The sequence below is a fragment of the Wasmannia auropunctata genome, unplaced genomic scaffold, assembly GCF_000956235.1.
Source record: "Wasmannia auropunctata unplaced genomic scaffold, wasmannia.A_1.0 LD336083.1, whole genome shotgun sequence".
Classification (NCBI taxonomy): domain Eukaryota; kingdom Metazoa; phylum Arthropoda; class Insecta; order Hymenoptera; family Formicidae; genus Wasmannia; species Wasmannia auropunctata.
In genome coordinates, this window is record NW_012026807.1 from 944,841 (window position 1) to 966,602 (window position 21,762).

The 21,762-nt window shown below is 40.9% G+C and overlaps 2 protein-coding genes and 1 long non-coding RNA gene across 3 annotated transcripts in view; 1 reads left to right on the forward strand and 2 right to left on the reverse strand.

Moving 5' to 3' along the window:
* The window catches only part of LOC105448605, a 211,858-nt gene extending 206,317 nt beyond the window's left edge, over positions 1–5,541 (reverse strand). The window contains exon 1 of the mRNA XM_011687276.1: positions 5,523–5,541. The gene's annotated coding sequence lies outside the window, so the exon portion shown is untranslated. The remainder of the gene's footprint in view (positions 1–5,522) is intronic.
* Positions 5,542–5,820: 279 nt separating this feature from the next.
* The window catches only part of LOC105448608 (zygotic gap protein knirps-like), a 29,562-nt gene continuing 13,620 nt past the window's right edge, over positions 5,821–21,762 (forward strand). The window contains exons 1-2 of the mRNA XM_011687278.1: positions 5,821–6,565; positions 16,886–16,963. Coding sequence (XP_011685580.1) covers positions 16,886–16,963 — 78 coding nt within the window. The 5' untranslated portion in view covers positions 5,821–6,565. The remainder of the gene's footprint in view (positions 6,566–16,885; positions 16,964–21,762) is intronic.
* LOC105448607 lies at positions 14,933–21,445 on the reverse strand. The gene is made up of 3 exons (XR_974262.1): positions 17,018–21,445; positions 16,683–16,864; positions 14,933–16,444 (listed from the first exon to the last, which is right to left on the reverse strand). It is a non-coding gene; the product is annotated as an uncharacterized LOC105448607 (long non-coding RNA).

A 21,762-nucleotide genomic window follows, 5' to 3' on the forward strand; every position in this document is an offset into this window, starting at 1 on the left:
GTATATTAAAGAAAAGAAGGAATTTTAAGAATCTCTGAAATGTACTTATGTTCTCTATTTCGCTATTTGTTCCTCCACGGTATATTTCTTCCGTTCGGAGATGCAGCTTTGCAAGTTTTCACGGGGCGCACGATCGTCTCGACTATGTCCCTTTGACCTCGCGCCGTAAGATGAGATTTCTTCGCTCGACGAGGCCGACTGCGTTTAATAATCTCGCGGTAATCGATTACAGCAACGACGACGATTCGCACGCCGTCGCGTCGCTCGCCCGTTTGCTCGGCCGATCCCGCAACATAGAAACGGCCTGGCTTGCCTGGCTCGCTCTTACGACATTCCGCGTGTTTTCGATTAATGAGACCAAGCGTGCTATAGCAAACGGCGCTTTTCAACGCGCCGCATCGCCGTCGCGTTCCTGAAATCTCGCGAATGCCGCGCCATTTTTTCGCCGCGTCGCACGCCAACCGACGTCGTAGCTCAATTTCTCAGACAGCGTGGCTTTTGTAGCGCCTATCTGCGTCTCCCTGAGCGCATCCTAGGATCCAAACTCAAATACGAAAAGACATTAGAGCCTATGTTGCGCCTCTCTCCGCTAGAAGCGATCATACATCTTATCTCGAGAAATCCTGCGTTGCACGATCATGCTTTCGTAAAACCGTTAACTCCATCCTTCGTCATGGATCTACCTTATTTCATGATAATAATACTTCTCCGTTTTCGAGATATCGTTAGAATTTGTATATGTAATTTTTTATTAGACATTAGTCAGATTAGTGATATAAAAAATAATTAGGTAAAATGTACAGAAACAAACAAAACAGATTATGATTATAAATGAAAGAAAAACTAATAACTCTAATTATATTATGCTTGACGATACTAATCGAATAAAAAGCGATTGATCATTTCAAACGAAAAAATTTTAAGGATTTGCGAAGTCTAGAATTCGTGCAAAACAATCTGAATTGTACATACGGTTGTTTTTATTTTTCTTTTTAATCCGGTTGTTATGCAAGAATTATTGCGAGATTGCGACTATAATTTCTTTACTCTGATTTATTTTCAGGTATTTGTGTTTTCGATCGCGAATCGTATTTTTACACGGCGGCCGATTCTCAGTTAGAAAATACGATCGCAATGCGAATTTCGTGCGTCACGTGCAGAAAGGTTTACGACTGTTCCCGTTGTCTGAGGCCTGCGATAGCCGATATCACTGTCACCGGGATTTTAGTGGTCTCTCGATCGTGAAAAACATACGTTTGCACTTTATGTTTACGAGTCTGTATACTACTCCGCGATTTATGAGCCGTAATGTACCTATATGTACGTATCTTCGGAAATAATGGGCCTGCATTTTAGAGCACAATGAAGTATATATAGCGAATCATTCTTCAAGCCATCATGTTATTACTTCTCACAAAAAAAATTGTGTAAAATTGAAAAATATACGTGTAGAAAGAATTATTTTGCTGAAGTATCTAAAATTTAGGTGGCTACAAATCTGAAAATAATTTTGTTGGACCATGAAAATAATTATGTTGAAAAGTCAAACTAATTATTACAATATAAAAAATGTTTACAAAATTGCTCATCATGCTTAAGTTTTCAATATAATTATTTTGATGGTCCAAAACTTTCAGATTTGTGTCCAGGTATATTTTAAATATTTCAATAAAATCGTTCTTTCCATGTATATAAGATATTCGTAGTATATATGTATAGTACATAGATTTAAATTTTGTAATTTCTCATTAATGTTCACTTAATTTTGCATACTTTTATCTCATCTTCACCATTTTTTTAAATTTAATATATATATATATATACATATATATATATGTATGTATTAATTGTTATAATACAATAATATAAGTAGTATTTTTAGAATCTTGCATCTTATTTGCATTTTTATACAATGAATATAAATTAAAAATAAATTAATATTTTAGATTAAAAAATTTCCATTTTAGATTTAGTTATATCTAAATATCATATACACATAAAAATAAATAAAAAATGTTGTGTTGAATACAAATTTACGCACATTTTTCTTCCTATTTTCTAATTAAATTTATATGTCAAAACAATTAAATTAAACCTAATAATATCAATACTTTATTACTTCGTATTTTAATTGCATATCGACCTCACAATGCAACACATAGAATCTACCTCAATAAAATAACGAATCGGTTTCCTCGTTATTTTTCCTCGTTTTTTACGCGTGAGTATCTTTGTACTGCCATACGAGACGAAAACTATCACAACCGTTTTCCAGCGGCAAGGGGGCGATCGCAGCGAAACACGGAACGATAAATCTTATTTGTTTCCGTGTCGATGGGCAGCTCCGACACTATCGAAAGAATGAGTTCATATCTTCGGGACAGAATGGAGTCTATATTAGTCCCATCTGCCTTCTTCAGAAAGGCTTCTGCATGAACGAGCATTCATACTAGGACGAGACTGCGACAGACAAAAAGGAGAACGGACGGCCGAACGCGTAGATACATCCGGATTATATGCGGCCAATTGATCACGAATCTGACGTTGTCTGCAGTGCCTCTCTTGTTGCCATACATCGGCGGATTTACAGCAGTTTTTTTTCCACAGGAAACATCACGACTATGCACGATCATCAACGAATCACGATCAATGATGAAAATAAGAATACGATCCTCTGCAAAAAATTTATTCTTCTAATCTACCATTTAATAATCGTCATCTTGAAGCTTTACGCAATTCTAATCTTCTAATGCTCTTTTTATTGCTTTCATCGCCTGCACAATCGGGAATACTAATGTCCGTCCGACACGTCTATATATTTGCAAAGAGATTCCATTCGATTCACCGAATTTTTCCATTTTATTCAACAAGACATCATAATTAAATTCATAACTATGTAAGTGAAAAGGTATGTTTTTCAAATGTGAGACATTATTTTTCTTTAATGTTGCTTAATAAATTAATCGCTTAATGAATAAATCAACCTAAACACAAGTTGAACATGACGATATACACATCTCCACTATACCTAATTATAATAACAAAAATTCGCATTCGTTGTTTGTTCGCATACATCTTTACGATGAAATCTTATGAATTCGCCGGTTTATTATCCTCCGGCAAATCAATGTTACTCGAGAAAGCGAGATGAATAATACTATCGACGAGCACAAGTATAAAAGAAGAATGAAGATAGTGAGATTAAAAAACGAGAAGAATAAAGGGAACGATCGAAAGGTGAAGCGGCGAAGGTGAAAGGGATACTTGAATGAATAGATAAAAGAAAGAGAGAAAACGATAGTGCGACGAAGAAAGGGGAGAGATGGAACGGAGAGAAGATGAAATGGAGAAAAAGAGAGTCACGTGCAGCAAGAGGAGACTGCGTTTTACGTTCGGAACCAGTTTCTATGGTTTAATTTCCACGAGTGGACACATCTTCCTAATTTACAGCATCGACGTACCCCGTCGCTCGCACGACTGCGGCCCGACCTCGCCCCCGTGCGTCTTCCGACATTTTATTGAAGTCGAGCCAGTCGCTTTGTGACCCGCTGGATCTTTAATACGGTCGCGACGTATAATCGTCGAGAGATTCCGACGCTTCTCTCGAAAGAAAAAAAATGTATCTCCCTTATAATGACGAAGATCACTTTTGCGCTCGGTCGCATACAGTTTTGATTCATTTAACTCATCGCTATGCACTAATTGCTCCACGTGTTCGTAAAAGCGATCGATATTATGAACACGATAAAACGTGAAAAAAAGTCAGCCAATGACGACAAAGCGAGAATAGGACAAGAGATTAAAATGTCATCAGTATTTGTCGCGTTCGTATAGGACATACTAAAAATATATGTACTTTTATAATCTATCCTTAAAAAAAATGACTTCCAAGACAACATTCCTTTTTATTATATCAAATAATCTTCAATCAATCGGCACAACACCCGACATTACTATAGTAACCTTGTAAAGTGAGAATATGTAACAAGTTACTCCAAGACGAAATTTCCAAAAACCAGCTAAATTTAAGAACTGAAAAACGTAATAATATGAAATTTTCTTAAAATATATTAAATTAAGTTTAATTTCTGGATTTAAATAATATCAATAAAATTGTCAAAGTTTTAAATCATTAAAAAAATTTTTTTTATTAACAGACAAAAAAGTTATGAAAATAATGCTTACAAAAAAACAACTTATGGTATCTAAGATTTGTCATATCCCGCTTGAGTAACACCAGATTAAGATTTTGGTAATACAATATATAAATAATAAGAGAGTAACATCAAACAAGAATTATGAAATCGTCTTCCACATATTTGTCCCTTTCTCAAAGCCTTTCTCAAAGTGCTGCTCTTAATTACAAATCATGCCCAGGAGAAAAAGTTCCCAATAGAAGTTCGTGAATTCCACGAAAAAGCCTTCACTGTCTAAACTGTCTTTACAAACCGCATGGTACGATAGAAGAAAAATATGACCGTTCCAAATGGCAAAGCCGTTCCGAATGGCAAAGCCGTGTCGTAAAGTACGTCTGTAGACTAAAGGATTCACGCCGCGTGCTCACGATTATTTGCGGTGTGATTAGCCGTCGAGAGAATGTGGAAACCACGTGCGTGCACCATTTAGCATACGCAAATAAAGCCCGTATCGGCGACGTGAGGAGCCTTTGCTCAAACCGCGAGCGTCGCGAAAAGACTCGTCCTCTCCGCAGCCGGATTCTGGAGCGTCGTAAGAGCGCTATTTCAAATACCGAATAGTGACGAGGAAACCTCTTGTCTACGCTTGAGAAACCGCCATAATATTCGCCACACTGGAGAAAACTGAAAATACCTGTGACTTCAACCAGGAAAAAAAACGTATTACGTGGAAAATTTGTTGGCGTGATCGTCCGTATGACGCGTAATAACAGAAAATTACTCACTTATGAGAAAAGAACTTATTCACTTATGAGAAGAAAATAAAAAATAAAAAAAATATATATATATCATTTATCAAATATATATATCAAAATCATAACAGTTTCTGTGTATTGAAATGTTCAAATAAATAAAATCCCAGCAAACCACAGATTATAACTGCAATGTTGCAGCAAGTCAGCAACATTGTTCCAGCTATATTACAGAAATATTACAATGTTGCTGCAATATTATTGTTATAATTTCTGTTTGCTGGGAATAAAAGGTTTACCATTGTCTTCATTATTCCTTAATAAAATAATATATAACAAACCTCGTAATTTTATTCACAAATAAATTTACTATTTTATCAAGGAATAGTGAAGGCAATGGTCAACCTTTTATTCCCAGCAAACAGAAATTATAACTATAATATTGCAGCAACATTGTAATATTTCTGTAATATAACTGGAATATCACAAATAAATTTACAAAAAAGTTTAAATATTAGCGATTTACATTATTATAATTAGCAGCGTAATTAAAATCATTGTTAATCTAATTAACATCAATAAGGGAAAAAGGAAAGCGGAAAAATTTTACAATAAGTGCAAAATAACAACTTACTATGCCTCCATCTCTCTCTCTCATCCTCTCTTCACCTCTCTGCTTACATATTATATATATATATATGTATCTGTGATAAAAAAATTCAAGTCGTCAACGAACGAGTTAGCGAAGCGACGGTATTTGCGGTTGGCGAGGGCCGGTAGTTGGGATCTTTCAAGAGTGGTGGAGCCGGTTACAAGTGGGGACGGATGGGTGGCACTTGGACAGCCTAGGTACCGGGAACCGGTGCACACCGATTGGTCGACCGATCGGGCCCGGACTGGAGCCGTTGGCGGACCCAGACACAGGCGTGAACCGATGGGTAAGAACAGCTCCCCAGATGGCTCTTACTATACGGAGGAAAATCGTTCCTTCGGTACGGCACGGTTCTCCTCAGGCGCTTCGATGCAGTCAAACAGGTCTGAGCGATCGTACAGCACCAGTCCTTTCTCGTCCATCGTCGTAGTCGCACCGTCACACGTGCACATACAAGAGAGACAGAAGGAGAGGGGGGGAGAGAAAAAGAGAGAGAGAGAGAGAGATCGAGAGTATACAAAGACGACCACGAGCAGCGACCGAGGAAAAATCGCGAGGAAACAGCGGGGGAAGTAGAAAAGAAGGAGAGGAAAGAGAGAGAGAGAGAAAAGAAATAGAATAAATATCGGACGAGGAAGTGCGTGAATTACGATCAATCGAAATTGTATAGTTCAGTCGACGGAATCGAGACAACCGGCATGACACTGCCGGTAGCGGTCTATGCAGAAGACTGATCGGCGTATCAGCGAAGCTCTCGAGAAGACCACCGGCTATTACGCGGAAGAAACGACTTTCGTCAAATTAGAACGTTAAATATTTGAAGGAACATGTGATCGAAGATAAGACATAATCGATATAATAAGAGTAAACGGAACGTTTTCCTGGGAACGAGAGATACGATGTGTAACATATGATAGCGGACTGGAAAACAGTTGCTTCGGCGAGAACACTTTTCTTATTTGTTGACTTAGTGATCCGAGAAACGGGACTGACGTTTGCGTGGATTTTCAATTTATCTGAGTGAGGTGAGTCATCTTACTTTGAACATTTCGATAGTCTACAGAGATACACTATTAATGATATTTTAATTTATAATTAAAAATGTATTAATAATATTCTGTCATTATTAGTCAACATTATTGCCATGAATTTGCTATTATGGTTATTTTACGCGATGTACGTTGATAAGAAAAATATTGATAATCATCGTTAATGATACGGACAATGCCGATAAGTTTGCGTTTGAATCTCTCACTGTACATCGCGCCAAGCATTAAAGTCTCCGGTTCCTCGGCACATATTATGAAACTGTTCGGAATGAATTTCAATTGAAATTGTTCAATTAGATTTCTATTGTGTGTTTGCTAGGAAAAACGGAATAATTCCAATCGGAACCCATTCCAAACAGTTTCATAATACGTGCCCTGATTTCATGCTCATTACGAAATCACGTGGAAATAGTGTTACAACAGAATTATTGATAATTTCCTTTTCTTTCACAATACAAACATCATTTATTTATAATTTCCGTAATAGAGCTGGGTTATATCAAATCATTAATTCTATATTGCAGAAGAAATAATTCTCTCCAACGTATTACAAATAAAGTAAAGATTTAAGATGCGTGTGTAATTTTGCTCTTTTTCTGATAAATGTATAAATTCTTGAACTTACATTAATTGTGTGTGATCTCTCTCATTCATGTATACAATGCTATTCAACATGCGTATTCGTAAATTCTGAGAAAGCTCCTTCGACTTGCGTGCCTTCGTGATCGTTCGAAGGAGGAGAGGGGGGGGGGAAGAAGCAGATAAGGGGGACCCTCTCCCCAATGTGCGATCTCACGTGCGGTTAGTCGAGGTTAGTCGTCATCAAATGAAAACATTATCGTTACCCCTCGTCGCCGCCTGTTGCTATAATATTTGCCTACTGCTAGCCAGCAGTACCGTAATTCGGCGACACAAAGGGCCCGAAGAGCGACGACGTCTTGCCCGCGTGCGTACGTTGTGCGCAAGTGTTGTACCGTGCAAGCGCGAGAGAGACGGTCGTTACAATTATTATGCATAAGACCGTCGGCGAGGCTCTCCCATGTCAAAATATATTTATTGCTATTCCCTTGCCCGCGCCCATACCCTTGCCCCCTGCTCTTTACGTCGACCGCGGTGTGTCAGCCACCTTTGTTACCCTTTCATACGGTTATTACCCACTTGTATATCCGCCGAGCTCTATGCTCAAGAGAGGTCCGAGAAGAGAATCGCGCACATCTTCTCTTTCTCTTCTTTCTTTCTCTCTCACTCTGTCTCCGATCTTTCTGCCGCTCCGATTCATTGCTCATGCACGTGCACGCGTACACTCGCGCGACGAGTTGCGTGCTCAGGGACGCATCTTCATTTCGGAAAGTTAAATATGAGAGTTACGAGGGACATCGATATTCTCGCACGAAGTAGGATAAAAGCTTATATAAACGGATTCATAATAAGATATATTTAACATAAGTTAGTATAATAGATAAACTGTGAATTTTTCAATATCATATCATTTATCACAAAACTTCTGCGTTGATTTCACCATCGAATTTAAGAAAAATGTTAATGTAATTAATATTCTGAACAAAGATATTTGGTTACAAATTTTTAAACGAGAATTGAATTTTCTGTAATTTTAACACTTCAAAATTTAATAGCAAAAGTCTTTCATTTCTAATAACTTGAAGGAATTAGGATCGTAAGAATAAATCAAATATGTATGTTGAAGTAATTTCATTCTTTCATTTCTATGTAGAACATAAAGCTGAATTGAACAGAAAATAGATTAGTTATCATAAAATAAAGAAAAATTATGTACATATTTTTCTTTTTGTTATTTGTACTTTTTGATGTTACATAACAAATGTAGCATAATAGCTGAAATATCCCATCGCGTCATCTCTGATCTAGTGATACGCAAAGATTAGATTTGCATGATTTTAGTGCAACCGGCGTCGCAAATCTTTTATGCATACCGACCTAAGCGTCATGTCGCGTCTCATTTGCATATTAACCCCCTTCCGGCGTGGCACGTCGCCGTCACGGGGTCGTGATCTGACTTAACGCCTTTTTGCCGCCACTACACTCTGCCACCCTTTACAAGTCATGCGGGAAGTACCAAGAGATCGTGACAAATACGCGTATTATCTTTTTTTGTCCGATTCCGAATGGAGCCTAAGACCCTGACCTAACCGTGGCGGTAAAGTGTAAATGAAATATTCGATTAAGGATTCTGCATTCTCAAATCCAACTCTCTCACATGGCAGTCACGTCGTATTGGTCCGCAAGAAAATACTTGCACGCTAAATTTTTTTTAAGTGCAAGATAAAAATAACCGAGTCTTGGAACACAATGGAATATTTTCTTAGAACAGACATGGTGAACTGCGGTCGAGCGGGAGTTAAGTGAAACGTGCGAATGCGTGGAAATGTCTCTCTCTTTATCTTATCTGGATCGTTTAAAAGGCGCGTTTAACGGCGTGCACGCAAATTACCCGTTACTTTTCTAATCTAAATCGATGCTCTTTGTTCGCTCGGCGATAACTCCGTGAATTACACCGATCTACACTCGGTCCCGCTTCCGTTAGAATGACAACGTGCCTTACGGAAGGCAACCGCGCTGAGTGGACGATCCGATCGTCTTATCGTGTACACCGTGAAACTCGTCGCGGACGAGAGCAAAAGATAATCGCAGATATATATACTCGAGTACTGCGCTCACGTCTTGAACTGGTGAAGCAGTTGCCTGGAGTCAGACTTACTTAAGCGAGAACATCTCTTCGCGAGTAGTTATTTCTAAGAGATATATTATATATAAAAAATTATGATTACATAATAATGATACAACTGTCTAGCAAAATGATTTTTTAATAACAAAGTAATCAATATTCACGTAACTGTAGATAAAATTTCCATTCCGTAAAATTTTAACGACGAAAGTTTAACGGATCTCTGAGTAATGCGCGTTATCACTTAAATTGTGCATTCCTATTAAGTTAATATCGAGAACTTCGGAGATTTCGTCAACGAGATCGCGTGTAAAATTTTAAATGTCGCTTTCGTGGAAATCGCACTTATATCGCGGCTCACGCGCGACTTATGCGCGAGTATACGTACGCATACACACACGTCCCGATGCTCTTTCGGTTTGCGATATTGCCGGCGTCGTTACAGGACCGTGCCTTCGGCCTTTTATGAGATTATAAATCAATGGTGGCGCGCTTAATCGCCAAATAAAGGGAGATTAAATTGCGCCGGCGAGGCATACCGGTCTCGTGCGTCTTGGAGTAAGCAGAAGACAGATATAAAACCCGGAGCTTTTATATATTCCAAGGTACCCTCCATTATAATACGCGGTTATTTAACGATCGAGTTCCGACTCTACGATTGTTCATTCTTGTTTCAAAAGATATTACATATTTATTCGAATATTGCTTTTGAGACTTGATGATTAAATATTTAACGGTAAACGTACAATGAAACGTTCGTTTTAGAATCTTACAAGGATGGAAACATTTGTTTCGCTGCACGTTTTCGCGTTCAACTAACTTATTTAATAACGTGATACGCTTTTTCCACCTAGACAACATTCGGCTACTACAATGTGTTCAGCATGTTTTTGGACTTGCAGAAAAGTCCTGAATAAGTAAATTATCACGATCTAGATGACCATGCACGATCTCGTCACGCAACGTTGTATGGCAAAACGCAATGCGAATGTAAATCACTGCTTAGTCACAATTGCATGCAATATGTTTTCTTCGAATACCTATATACACAAAATACGCGTGCAGAGATTCTTGATCGTTTACTCTTCCCGTATATTTCACGAAATCAATATTTAGCGTCAAGTTCTTCCACGTTAATTCTCATTACTTCATTCCCTATCGCACGTACAATTCGAAGTACGATGATGACACGACGATATTGATTTTCCTGCCAAAGTCGGTCATGGATTTTTTTTTTCCTCCAAGTTGCTCGACCGCTCGTAACGTTATGCATTCATTTGGCGCTTCGGAACGTGCCGTTCGCGAAACGCATCGCGTCTTCGTGGAAGCAGCTGCTCCTCGGCTAGAGGCTCTGGCGCAACGTGGTACATGTGCAGTCACATGCACATGCACGGGGGCATAACGCGGGCATAACGAATCACGGTACTTCCGAGTGGAGCACCCATCGTGATTCCCACAAGAGTGCGAGAGGGTCGCGCGCACGGCGACTGTTCTCGATTGACTCTCGAGTGGCGGACGCAAAATCGCTGTTAAAAATCGGATCGGTCACGGCTCGAGGAGGCAGACAATGTCATCTACGACGTGGCTACCTGCGCCACGGCGTTTATGCGCCGCCTCGCGCTACTCGCTAGGACGAGATCGCTCTAACGTGAGGCTAAACTGTCGCGATAAATGATACTCCGGAAGATTATTAATTGTCTTTGGCTCCCGACCAGGCGCATTGTGGATCGCGAAAACATATTAACCGAAAAGGAACTCCGCTGCCTACCTTGCCATATGCTCGACGGACGAGCGGCTATATGCATACAGGGTGTGATGAAAAATCGTGCGAGCTCAACGGAAGATCCTTTGAAAGATTTCATTGTCATGCTTTCTTTTTTCTCTTTTTCATCAAAATTTGAATCTTGAATTGGACTTAATCATGACACGATTTAAATATTTTACAAGTAAAGTTCACTAGAATTTTTATTAAGCTTTTATTTGCTGTCCGCAAAATTTAACTAAAAATATTTAATTTTTAATGTTAATGTTAAGTTTTCTTAATTTGAAATTACGTATCCTCATACCGTCGTATTACAACAATTATTATTCTTCTAATTTCGGATAGCTGTTTCTGTGTTTCTATCCTTATGTTTCTGTAAAAACGTGCCGTTCGGTGTACACCCTATATACTGGCGCATCGCTACATCTATATACTCCCGTTGAGAATGTGCGAACCGATGCAAAAGATCATTTTTCAGGGATTCGATCGACGCGTCTTTGAATGAGCGGCTACCATCCATCAAAGGGATCGTTAAAAACGCATTGACGCCAATACAAATTGTCATGCGTTGCATTCTGCTTCAATTTTAAAACTTTTTCGTAGATTTTTATACAAAACGACAAACTGTACATCTCTTCATTTTGCACGAGTAACATAGAGAGTGAACGTATCTTATTTATAAAAATTATGGTATTATTTTTTTCCTTATCATAAATAATGATCGTGAATTAATCTTAATTTACCTACAATTAGTGATATTCGGCATTTAATTAACGCGAGCACACAGAATTTACTTAAAAGAACGATTTATTATTAAAATCGCGCTAAAATATTTTCCTAAAAATCTTTCTTTCCAAGTTAGTCTCTAAAAACAAAAAATGTTATTATGCTTTAATAAAAATTAATATCACGATTATTTGTGCCAAAAACAGTATTTTATCGATTACGGGCTGTTTACGATGTATTTCGTTTAGATCATCAAAAAGACTATTAAAAACTTTCCGTCCTCCATTAATGTTATCGTTCATGCTCAGTGAGAGAGAACCAGTTTTCTTGAAGTCTTTTTCCATCGTTCGCCTCCCGCTTCGCGAAGACTCTTCATACACATGTGTGCTCGCGCAAGATCCTGTTTATTTTATGTAATCCGGTAATAGTCGATTATATACGGCGTATGCATTTATTTGAGCGTAATCCTTCCGCGCATAATTAAGCGCCGATAACATCGAGACGAGGAACTTTCGTGCGCAAACGCGCGCGGACGCGCGCTCGCGTACTCGAACGCGTATCCCGGGTGATATATCGACTCCTTCTTTCGAGTAGATTCATTGACTCATTAACGCACTGAGAAAAATCACCGGCCGTATATCACGGCCCGGACAGTAATCAAGTGCTCATTCTTAACGCGGTGTGTAATAAATATGTGAATTAATACACCGCCGATTAATTATATCGCGCAAACTGCGCTTCTAATGTGTACTCTCGTTGCCGCGAAGAATTATAACGGCGGACGCGCCTGCGAGCGTCACGGAAAAATAATTATACCCAGTTTGCGCAAAGTGTCCCGTAAAACGAGATTCCTCGTAACGGACGAGCTTCGCATAGTATTAACCGAATATTGCGAGTTAGCACCTTCAAACGTAAACGATCGCCGTTTGTCTAACTTCGCAGACAAATACGTGTGGAATGTCCCAAATGTCATTCACGTCATTCTTTAACTCAGAAATATTTTTAAAAAATCGAATACAGAGAAACATTATGAACTGTTGTCTTGATGATGACGCAGTATGATGATGTCACTAATTTTATCTATGTAATTCTGCGTCTCTCTTTATCAAACGATTTTTCTTCCTCTGGCAGCAACTGTCGCAAGCGATCGAGATGCTTTCGTAATCTTTTCATTTCTTCTTACATCGCTTGTGCCTCACGCTCGTGACCCATATGAATCACATGCGCTTTTTACTACCAGTCATCGTTCATATACTCTGACACGAGAACTTCGAACAGACGTGAACTAGTTCGAGGTTCAAGAAAATTATTTGTCACAATATAGTAAACACATTACATAATCAGTTTCATTTACATTTTGCCCTCAGGGAGATAGTGACTTAGCGCTATTAAGGTGGATCCACATTATCAAGCCGAACCTTGATCGTGAGTCAAGCACGTGTCCACATTATCGAACCTTGCGAAGAAATTCGATTCGAGGTTTAGCTCTAATGTGGATCCAATGTGGATCCTTTGAGAAAAGAAAAATCTCAACTATAACGTAAATATATTTCTTCGACGGATTCGTGAACATTTTCGTTCATTTTCGAAAGGAAGTATAAAGGAGAAAGAATTCCGTCGTCAATTACCAAAATGATTATAATGATGATCAAACGGCGCGCAAAGTCGGCACGGAGAAAGGGTTGTAACGACGGTAGCGAGGGGTAAGAACGACAAAGGAAGCGGTCCCCGACTCTCAGGTCGAAAAACGCCTCATAAAGGGATAAACGTCACACGGGACTCGTGTTTAATGGCGCGTAAACTACGATGTGCCCCCGTCTGCAGGTATACGGGCCGCATTAGACGCGTGTGAGCACACGGACACGGAAGGCTAGGAAAAGAATCGCGCGTGACCCTTCCAACGTCGTCGTCGTCGTCGTCGTCGTCGTCGTTGTCGTTATCGCCGAGGCGCCCGGTAAGCTGATATTTGGAGCAGGTACGGCAAGTCGATCGACTTCATTAACGCACCGATGCCAGGCAAATATTGACTCCATCCACAGAAACTAGGGTACGAGGCACCGCGTGTTTACACTGTGTTGGCTTCCCCCCGTGACCCTCTTTTCTTCTTGACTCGTCTCTCGTTTCACCTGTTCTGCGTGCATTGCACCACGAACTACGATCTATCCAAGTCAATGACATTGGTGACCAAAAGTCATTATTATCGTATTGTATTTTTTTATTTTTCGCGATCGTCGCATCGATGCTCGCATCGATTGAGACGTTCTCCGATATCGATACGAATTTGTATGCGAGACGAACCGGCAGGGTCAAGTAAATATTTCGAAGTCGACGCAACTCCGCGTGCAAAGAGAACCATCCGTCGCAATGATATAGATTAACCTTGGCCCACATTGATTCCCATGGACTACTGCTGAAGATAACAGTTACGATCTTTTGTAAAATCAATAGGGTCAGCCTCGCGTAAATGATACGGTTTACCGATTACGGCGCGACGCATCATCCACACCGCGAAGGCCTGACTTATATGTGCTCTCTCTCTCTCTCTCTCTCTCTCGCTCTGTGATTTATTGCAAATCACGGCGCATACACCGCTCCTCCGAAGGCGTTCTGTTCCCCTCAGTTATTAGGGCGATGGAATTTTTTACGCTTGCGATTGCTCCACCTCCGACGCTCGCATCTCGGCCTTTACCTCTCGCGCCTCTCTCGACCTTTACGCGCTTATTGTTTTCTTCGTATTCGCGCCGCGTTCCTATGTCTGCTGGTCCGAAAGCACGCGCGATCCGGTGGCTCCGTTATACGTATACTCTGCTCTATTTGGTTTTGTATTAGGTTTCGTTGCTCGAACTCTTAAACCCACTTAGAACGATCGAGTCTCGGACTCAAACGCGTTAGAAATGTCAGAAAGTCGGCCGAGGTGCGTCTTGAGACCGAATGTTTCGAGCACGAACATTTTAAAGATATTACGTATTACGAAACATGTACATTATGAACAACGATAGGAAAATTATAGAATAAATTTAAATAAAAGTAAAAAATGTATATATATATACAAGAACGCATTATTTAAATCCTATATATAATTCATTTTATTTAAACTTCATTTAAACTTGCTTTATTTATTATTTATTTAAACGATATATTTTAAAGCTTCTTTATTTTCCACATAACAATCGTTATTTATATTAATTCAATTCTATAAATTTTTTAAAATTTAAACCAATATAATATCCGCGGGAAACACGGGTCAAGATGCGTGTTCTTCTGAAATCCTTTCTTGAAGAATGCACTGTTATTGGCATCGAAATTGGCGCAGACACACAGACGTTAAAATCACCAGCTGATTAATTGGCCGTTTTAATTGTCATGAATGAGAATCGTAAAATTCGACCGCTCAAGAAAGCAGACCAAACAGGAGAGAGAGAGAGAGAGAGAGAGAGAGAGAGAGAGAGAGAGAAAGAGTTTTTCGCTTCATCAACGAACACGCTGCGAGTGGAGGAGGAGGGTCAGCGGGTGTTAAGCAACCGCGTCGCGAAAAAACTTGAAACCTTAACGAACCTGCGGACCGACTCTTCCTCTCTCTCCTCTTTCTCTCTAGCTCGTTCTCTTTTCATTTTATCCGTTCGTCCTCGTCGGCAAATGCGAGCGGCAGCCCATTTTCTTCGGAGACGCAATTACAAAGACTAGACGCAGCACGCGCGAGATCGTGTCGTATCGGAGCTCTAATTACCGTCACTCTGAATTCTCGTTAAAGTGCTCTTCTTCTCGTGCTACATATATAAAAAAAAGGGGGCGCATCCTTTCGGGGAACTTCACCTCCCGGACTGAGTACACCAACCCGAACAACTACCGGTCGCGGTTATATTTTTAAATCAACGAATCCGCAGGTGGTCCTCCCGTCCCGAAACGGCTCGCGAGTATTCATGGCGGGCAAACGCAGTTAATTTTTTGCGCGCACTCTTAACGTATCATTCGGCGTGCCCAGCTTGTCACAATATAGCGTCATTTGCGAGAGATACAAACCAAGTGTCAGAAACGTATACTTTTCACGAAGGTTATTTTGGTTAAAATCTCTTTATCTCTCCCTCCTTAATTTTTTTATATGCGCATTGAACCGTAAACCTGCATTTTGCACTCATTATCTAAAAGAAAGAGACGTACTGCGACTTAAATTGTAACTCGGTTGTTTATTATAGCTACGCCAAAAACACACACACACACACACACACACACACACACATAAATATATACACATATATATAAAATATATCATATACAACGGAATACAACTTTATAAAGTTACGATTCATAAATTTTGAGCTGGTTCCTCCGGTTTCTGTCAACTTAGAATCGAGAATTTTTTATACCGCGATGATAAAAATACTCGCGCGACGAGGAACGCCGACCGTAACATCCTTATCGGATCATCAATGGTCTAATTTTATTCCAGTTTATTCGAAAAATAGGTTCCTCGCTCCGACACAGAGTTGAGGCAGATGGCACCGTTGCCGAGATAGCGCTGATTTATGACACGCCAGTGGGTTAAAACGGGTTTCGATTTGGAGTGTTACGAGAGGGTGGGGAAACGTAGATTCAGGAAAGAAGGGAACCTAAATGATTCTTCAGATATCCATTTCATGCCCACGGGCGAAGAGATCTAATCGACCTAAAAAATACCGAATCTCTAATCCAAAAGATATACACGAAATACTCTCGTACGGGCACGATATATCATCACGAGTTAACATCGCGCGCGTTATGTAGTGTAATCTGAAAATACTTAGGCTAGGCGACCTCACCGAGGGAAAAAAAAAAAGAACAATCGAGATCGGACGTGACTCGGGATATTTCCCCTTGTCCTATCGTCGTTAACATACTTGAAATTCTAACATATTTCCAATTACTTTTCTCGTACTCCAAATCCTGTTCGAACATCCGTAAGATATCGTGGGAGGAATAAAAATCGAAGCGAACGTAGAAAACCGGTTCGCCGCCCCACCATCCGGTAACGCCGCACTTCATTCTTCCAAGGATGAGCCGAAGTAACTGACTCTGACGTATCTCTCTTCCTTCGAGAGAATAACTTCTATAATTTTTATAATTGCAGATGAACCAACAGTGCAGGGTATGCGACGAGCCCGCAGCGGGGTTTCATTTCGGTGCGTTCACGTGCGAGGGTTGCAAGGTAAGAGGAATTGGAATGATGACGAAGTTTTTTTTTTAAGTAATGTCACATTACACTAGCCAGATAAATCCCGGTTATGTTTCGCGTACGCGTGGACTTTGTAATGCGACGCCGAGAATTCACACGACGACGTCTCGTCATACGCTCCGTTCATTGTCGAGTCGCATGTTATGTAACATTTGTGATGCAAATTCTACACACTTTAAAGAATAACACAAGCGTAATTACGAAGTCGAGCGTGGCAGTTCCGTCGCGTTTCGCGAAATTATGACTTGAACTTCGCAATGCATGGTTGAGAGAAAATCGATGAAAAATTAAAGTGAATGAATGAAAAAATAAAGAAAAATACAATATTTTTATATAAGAGGCTTCTGGGAAATATGTCTTTTTTCTAGTTTCTAAACAATTACTCTCTGAATTCTCTAAAAACATTAAGTTATTTAAGCCTCGCGAAACAATACACTTCTAGTCATTTTCTTATGATAATAATAGCTTTATCAAAACGAGACGAGGAATAATTCTGTAGCCTAAAAACTATTATCGCGCGTGTCTTCTACGAGATTTAAATGTTTTAGTTATAAATTACTAAAGATTGAAGCAAACTAATTAACGCATTATCTTTTCATTTTTCTCAGTACAGTATTTAATTTCTATCATTAACGAAAAAGTAATATATTATAACATAAAATTCAGGAAGAAAGAAATATAGATTTCTAAAACGCGCGATTTTGCGAAGAAATATAACAAAGTGAGACAGTGATTTATTACCGATTCGTCTTCGGAAAGACAATCGTCAGCAAAAAGCGGACGGAAGTAGTTTCTACGCGGTATTTTAACCCGCTGCGAGGACTTCGTGAAGTCGTAAAAGTCGATACGCCGGCGATGAGTTGATAGAAGTTGACGTATGCGATGCGTGCACACGTTTCGCACTCTAGTTTAAAGAAGAGGCAACTTAATAAGCCGTGACGAATGCGAAAACGAAAAGATTGCGATGGTTGGGGATACCTCGTGGTAATCACGGTCAACGAAAAGAGGCGAGAAAGTCCGATATGTGGAAAAGGCGAGCGTGCGAGAAGTAACTGAGAAAAAAAATCTTCTGCCCGGTTCGAATCCGTAAGTGGACGAGAGACTCGAGCGCGACCAATCGATTATCTTGGATCGTCCCCGTTCGACGAAGCTTTACGTTGCGGTGAATCGGCGATGAGTGTTCTGGAAATAATAACGTATATGGGTTGATAACATATCTCGAAAAATGCGTCGCTATTGCGCTTACTTCCATCGCAATAATCGCATAAAATGATTTGATTTCTTCTTCGCGCTTTAGCCAGTTCTGACGCTCTGAAACGGCGTACAATTTGTAATTTCAAGATTTTACGACGACGTTGCAAAACGAAGTCTCCGGAAAATCGTCTCGAAGGAACAGACGTGTCTGTTTCTCTGGGACAAATATATGGGATCCGCAGGAGTGGAAAGTTACGAAAGGAGGGATCTTGCCTCAATGTGGCGCGGTTTGCTTCCGCGTGTCGGACGCGAGGGTCGACGCAGTAGGGAGTAATATTCAACAGGTGGATTCCGGGCTGCGCAACGTGCGCCAGAACGCGTATACGCTTGCGGCTCGCAAGTACGTATATTGTACCAATAAACTACGACGAAGACGACGACGATCGAATCTCGTTAGGTCGCGCTTAGGTCTCCGAGGAGTGTTGACCCTTGGCTCTCGTCCTTTCGTCCCACTAATGTGTGCTATACACCGTAGAGTATCAGTACCGCATACTAAGTGACCCATCCGATAGTAATTGGACCTCATTAAGGCAACAACGGGTAATGGTAACCCTTACGGCTCGCGCGTACGGTTTCCCGGAGACGGAGTAGCAGATAACGCCTTTTAGGTCAATTAGACTCTCCTCTCCGAACTAAAATGAACCGAGAGACGCTGCTAGGAAGAAGGATGTTTCGCCGCACGTTAGGGTCTGAAGTAAAAGGGGCGGTCGCGGTATCTTAATCGAATTTGTCAAAAAATCTATCGCGGGTCGTTTTCTTGCGGTAAATTTTAACTAACGGTATCGAAATTAACCTCGATTTGTATCATATAAGAAAGATATATATTGCACAGAATTAATCATGAACCTTCCGACGATGAAACCAGCTCTCGTATGCAGTGCCTTATTTCCGTTACGCAGTTACAGCCACTGGTCATCGAACCGCGATATAGTTATTATCACTCACGTGTAAGTGAAATTAATTAATGTCCCGTGCCTCGCGTGTTTAATTGATGATCGCGCGATGGCCCGATATGATCGTACGAAATGCAATACCGCCCAGGAAATTAATAACGACATCATATCGCGTATGTCATTTCGGTTGTACGACTATATACCAGCGGGAAGGGACGCCATGTGGACGCTCTCACAAAGTTTCGATGTTATCGTAAGAAATATAACGGCGCCATCGCGGTCCTGATACGGAAAGGACAGAAGAAGGATGAGAAGGAAGAGTGCACGAAAATGTAGCGGCAAGAATTATACGTATGCGCATTAACAATGCGCCAAGCGTCACATACTAAACTCTATACACTCAGAGAGAAAGACGTAGTGATGTGGTAACTATAAATATGACGTCTATACAATTTTATACTAAACTATCAGGTCAAAAAGTTTTTTCGTATTTACGAATTTAAATATGAAAAGACTTTCTGACCAACCTGATATTTTACATATAGAATTAATGTGTGTAGTTGTGACTTTTATAGTTACCACCACTATATTTTTCTGAGTGTACGATTTCTAATTTCTAACTTGAAGTCGATCTAGTCTCCTCACGCGATGAACGTTTGGAAATATTTGAAATAATTCAGCGGTTGCGCACTGCGGTCACGGAAGAAACGAGGGACATTCATTAGCATACTAACGACTGCCTCGAATTCTCGGCGTAACATCGAGAAGAGGACGATCTTTCTGCTCTCTCCTGTTCTCTTCGCGCGCGACAACGACCGTGGCTTCTTTTGCTCCGGATCTTTCCCAACGGCTTTCTTCCATTTTTGGTATCGCGAGGATACCATGTGTGCCCGTGTTCTGCGAACTTACGAAAGACTGAAAATATGATGTTACCTCGAACACGTATCAGGAGCGGATCGATTATCGCGCGATGGTATCGTTCAGTGTATTCCCTGCAATCGTAGGAATAAAAAGTTCTTTCGCCGGTTCATGTCGACGAACGAAATAAATTTGAAGTGAGACGAATCTAGAGTCAATATGTGACAAGTGGAATAAATGCAAATGTTAACCGTAGAAAGCTTTCGCTTCTTTTAAAGTAACGAGAGTACCGGCGGCTGTAATTGCGCCATAATGTAAATAACTCGTGTGTCCCTGTTTCACGCTTTGGTTTCTCGGGTATCGACAAAATTCCACATTCGTCGTCCTGAACGCGTTCAAATAAAGGAGAGCCAGGTCGTTTGAAGGCCGAGCCGTGAAGCAGAGCCGCAGGCAGGATCGCCAAAAGACAGCAATTCGTTGTGACGCGTCGCATATGAATGCGAACGACTCGACTCGGTCTCCTCCTCCTCCTCTCTCCTCTCTCGTCTCTCCACTCGATTCGACTTCGCTTCGTTCAGACAGCCCCAGTGCACTAATTTACAGAATATCGTTCGCTTGTTAAGAGAATCCGCGCCGGTCGCGCCGGAAGGCGACCGAGATTCAGGTCAGGCGTCGCGTTTATTTATGATGCAAATGCCATTGTTTTTCGGGGCCTCAACGGCCTGCGCATTATGCGCGACCGACATCGCAAAAATTTTTCAACACTTCTCCTCGCTTCTCTCCCTCTCTTCAATCGAAAAAAATGGCGCATGATTCAGGGGACGCGTTTATTCATCGCTCGACAATGAGGGCTCGCCCGAAAAGTCGAAACCACGACGACCGATCGAGGACACAGTCGCCACAAAAGCGTCATTCCTGACCGAAATAGTCTGGACTACTTTCCACCGCGGCGGAGTCATCGCATTAAACTCCGATTTTTTACGATCTCGGCCGGGAATCTGCCGAGCTTCCGGCGACGACGGGAATTCGAAAAGACACTTAGGCGAGTAACAACGATTTCCGGCGAGCGGACTACATGATCGGGCGGCGGAAGAGGATATGAGATGTTTCGAAGAGTCAACGATGCGCATACAGTGCATAGAAATTGTCCTTTGAATGTTGCAACTATACTACGTGTCACAAACGAATCGCATATATTCATTTGGATAATCTAACGATTACACACTCGAGCCTTCTGCTAAATCAGAAGCGATTTCATAATATAAAATAACACACGTAAAGATAATATGAAATGTCTTGAGAGATTAAGCGGACGTAAAAAAAAAAAAAGATATTGCCATTACGGTCGCCAAAAGATTAAAACGTGAACAGATGGCCAGCGATTAAGCGCACACTTAAGGAAAATCAAGGAGCACGCTTCGGAGTCTTTGACGACGGCGAGCGGAACGAAAGTGGCAGTCCGGCGAAGGAGATAACACTCTGAGAACAAGCTCGGGTAAAAATTGTACGGCCGTTCGATTTCCTCGAGCGCCGGCGATTTCTCGGCCGCGGTAGATTGTCGGAGACCTGTCACGAACGACAGATTAAGCGACCAGTTTGGATTTTCCCTTTTTCGTGCTAGCTCCGAGTCCATGCCAGTCCGCTCTCGTGCGACGAGATATATATCGGCTCGCGACGCCCTTTAGACACCGCCACCGGGTAGGTCCGCGTCTCGTGTGTCACCGTCGAGAACAGCGATCCGCATTCTCCTTTCGCAATCGATTCGCC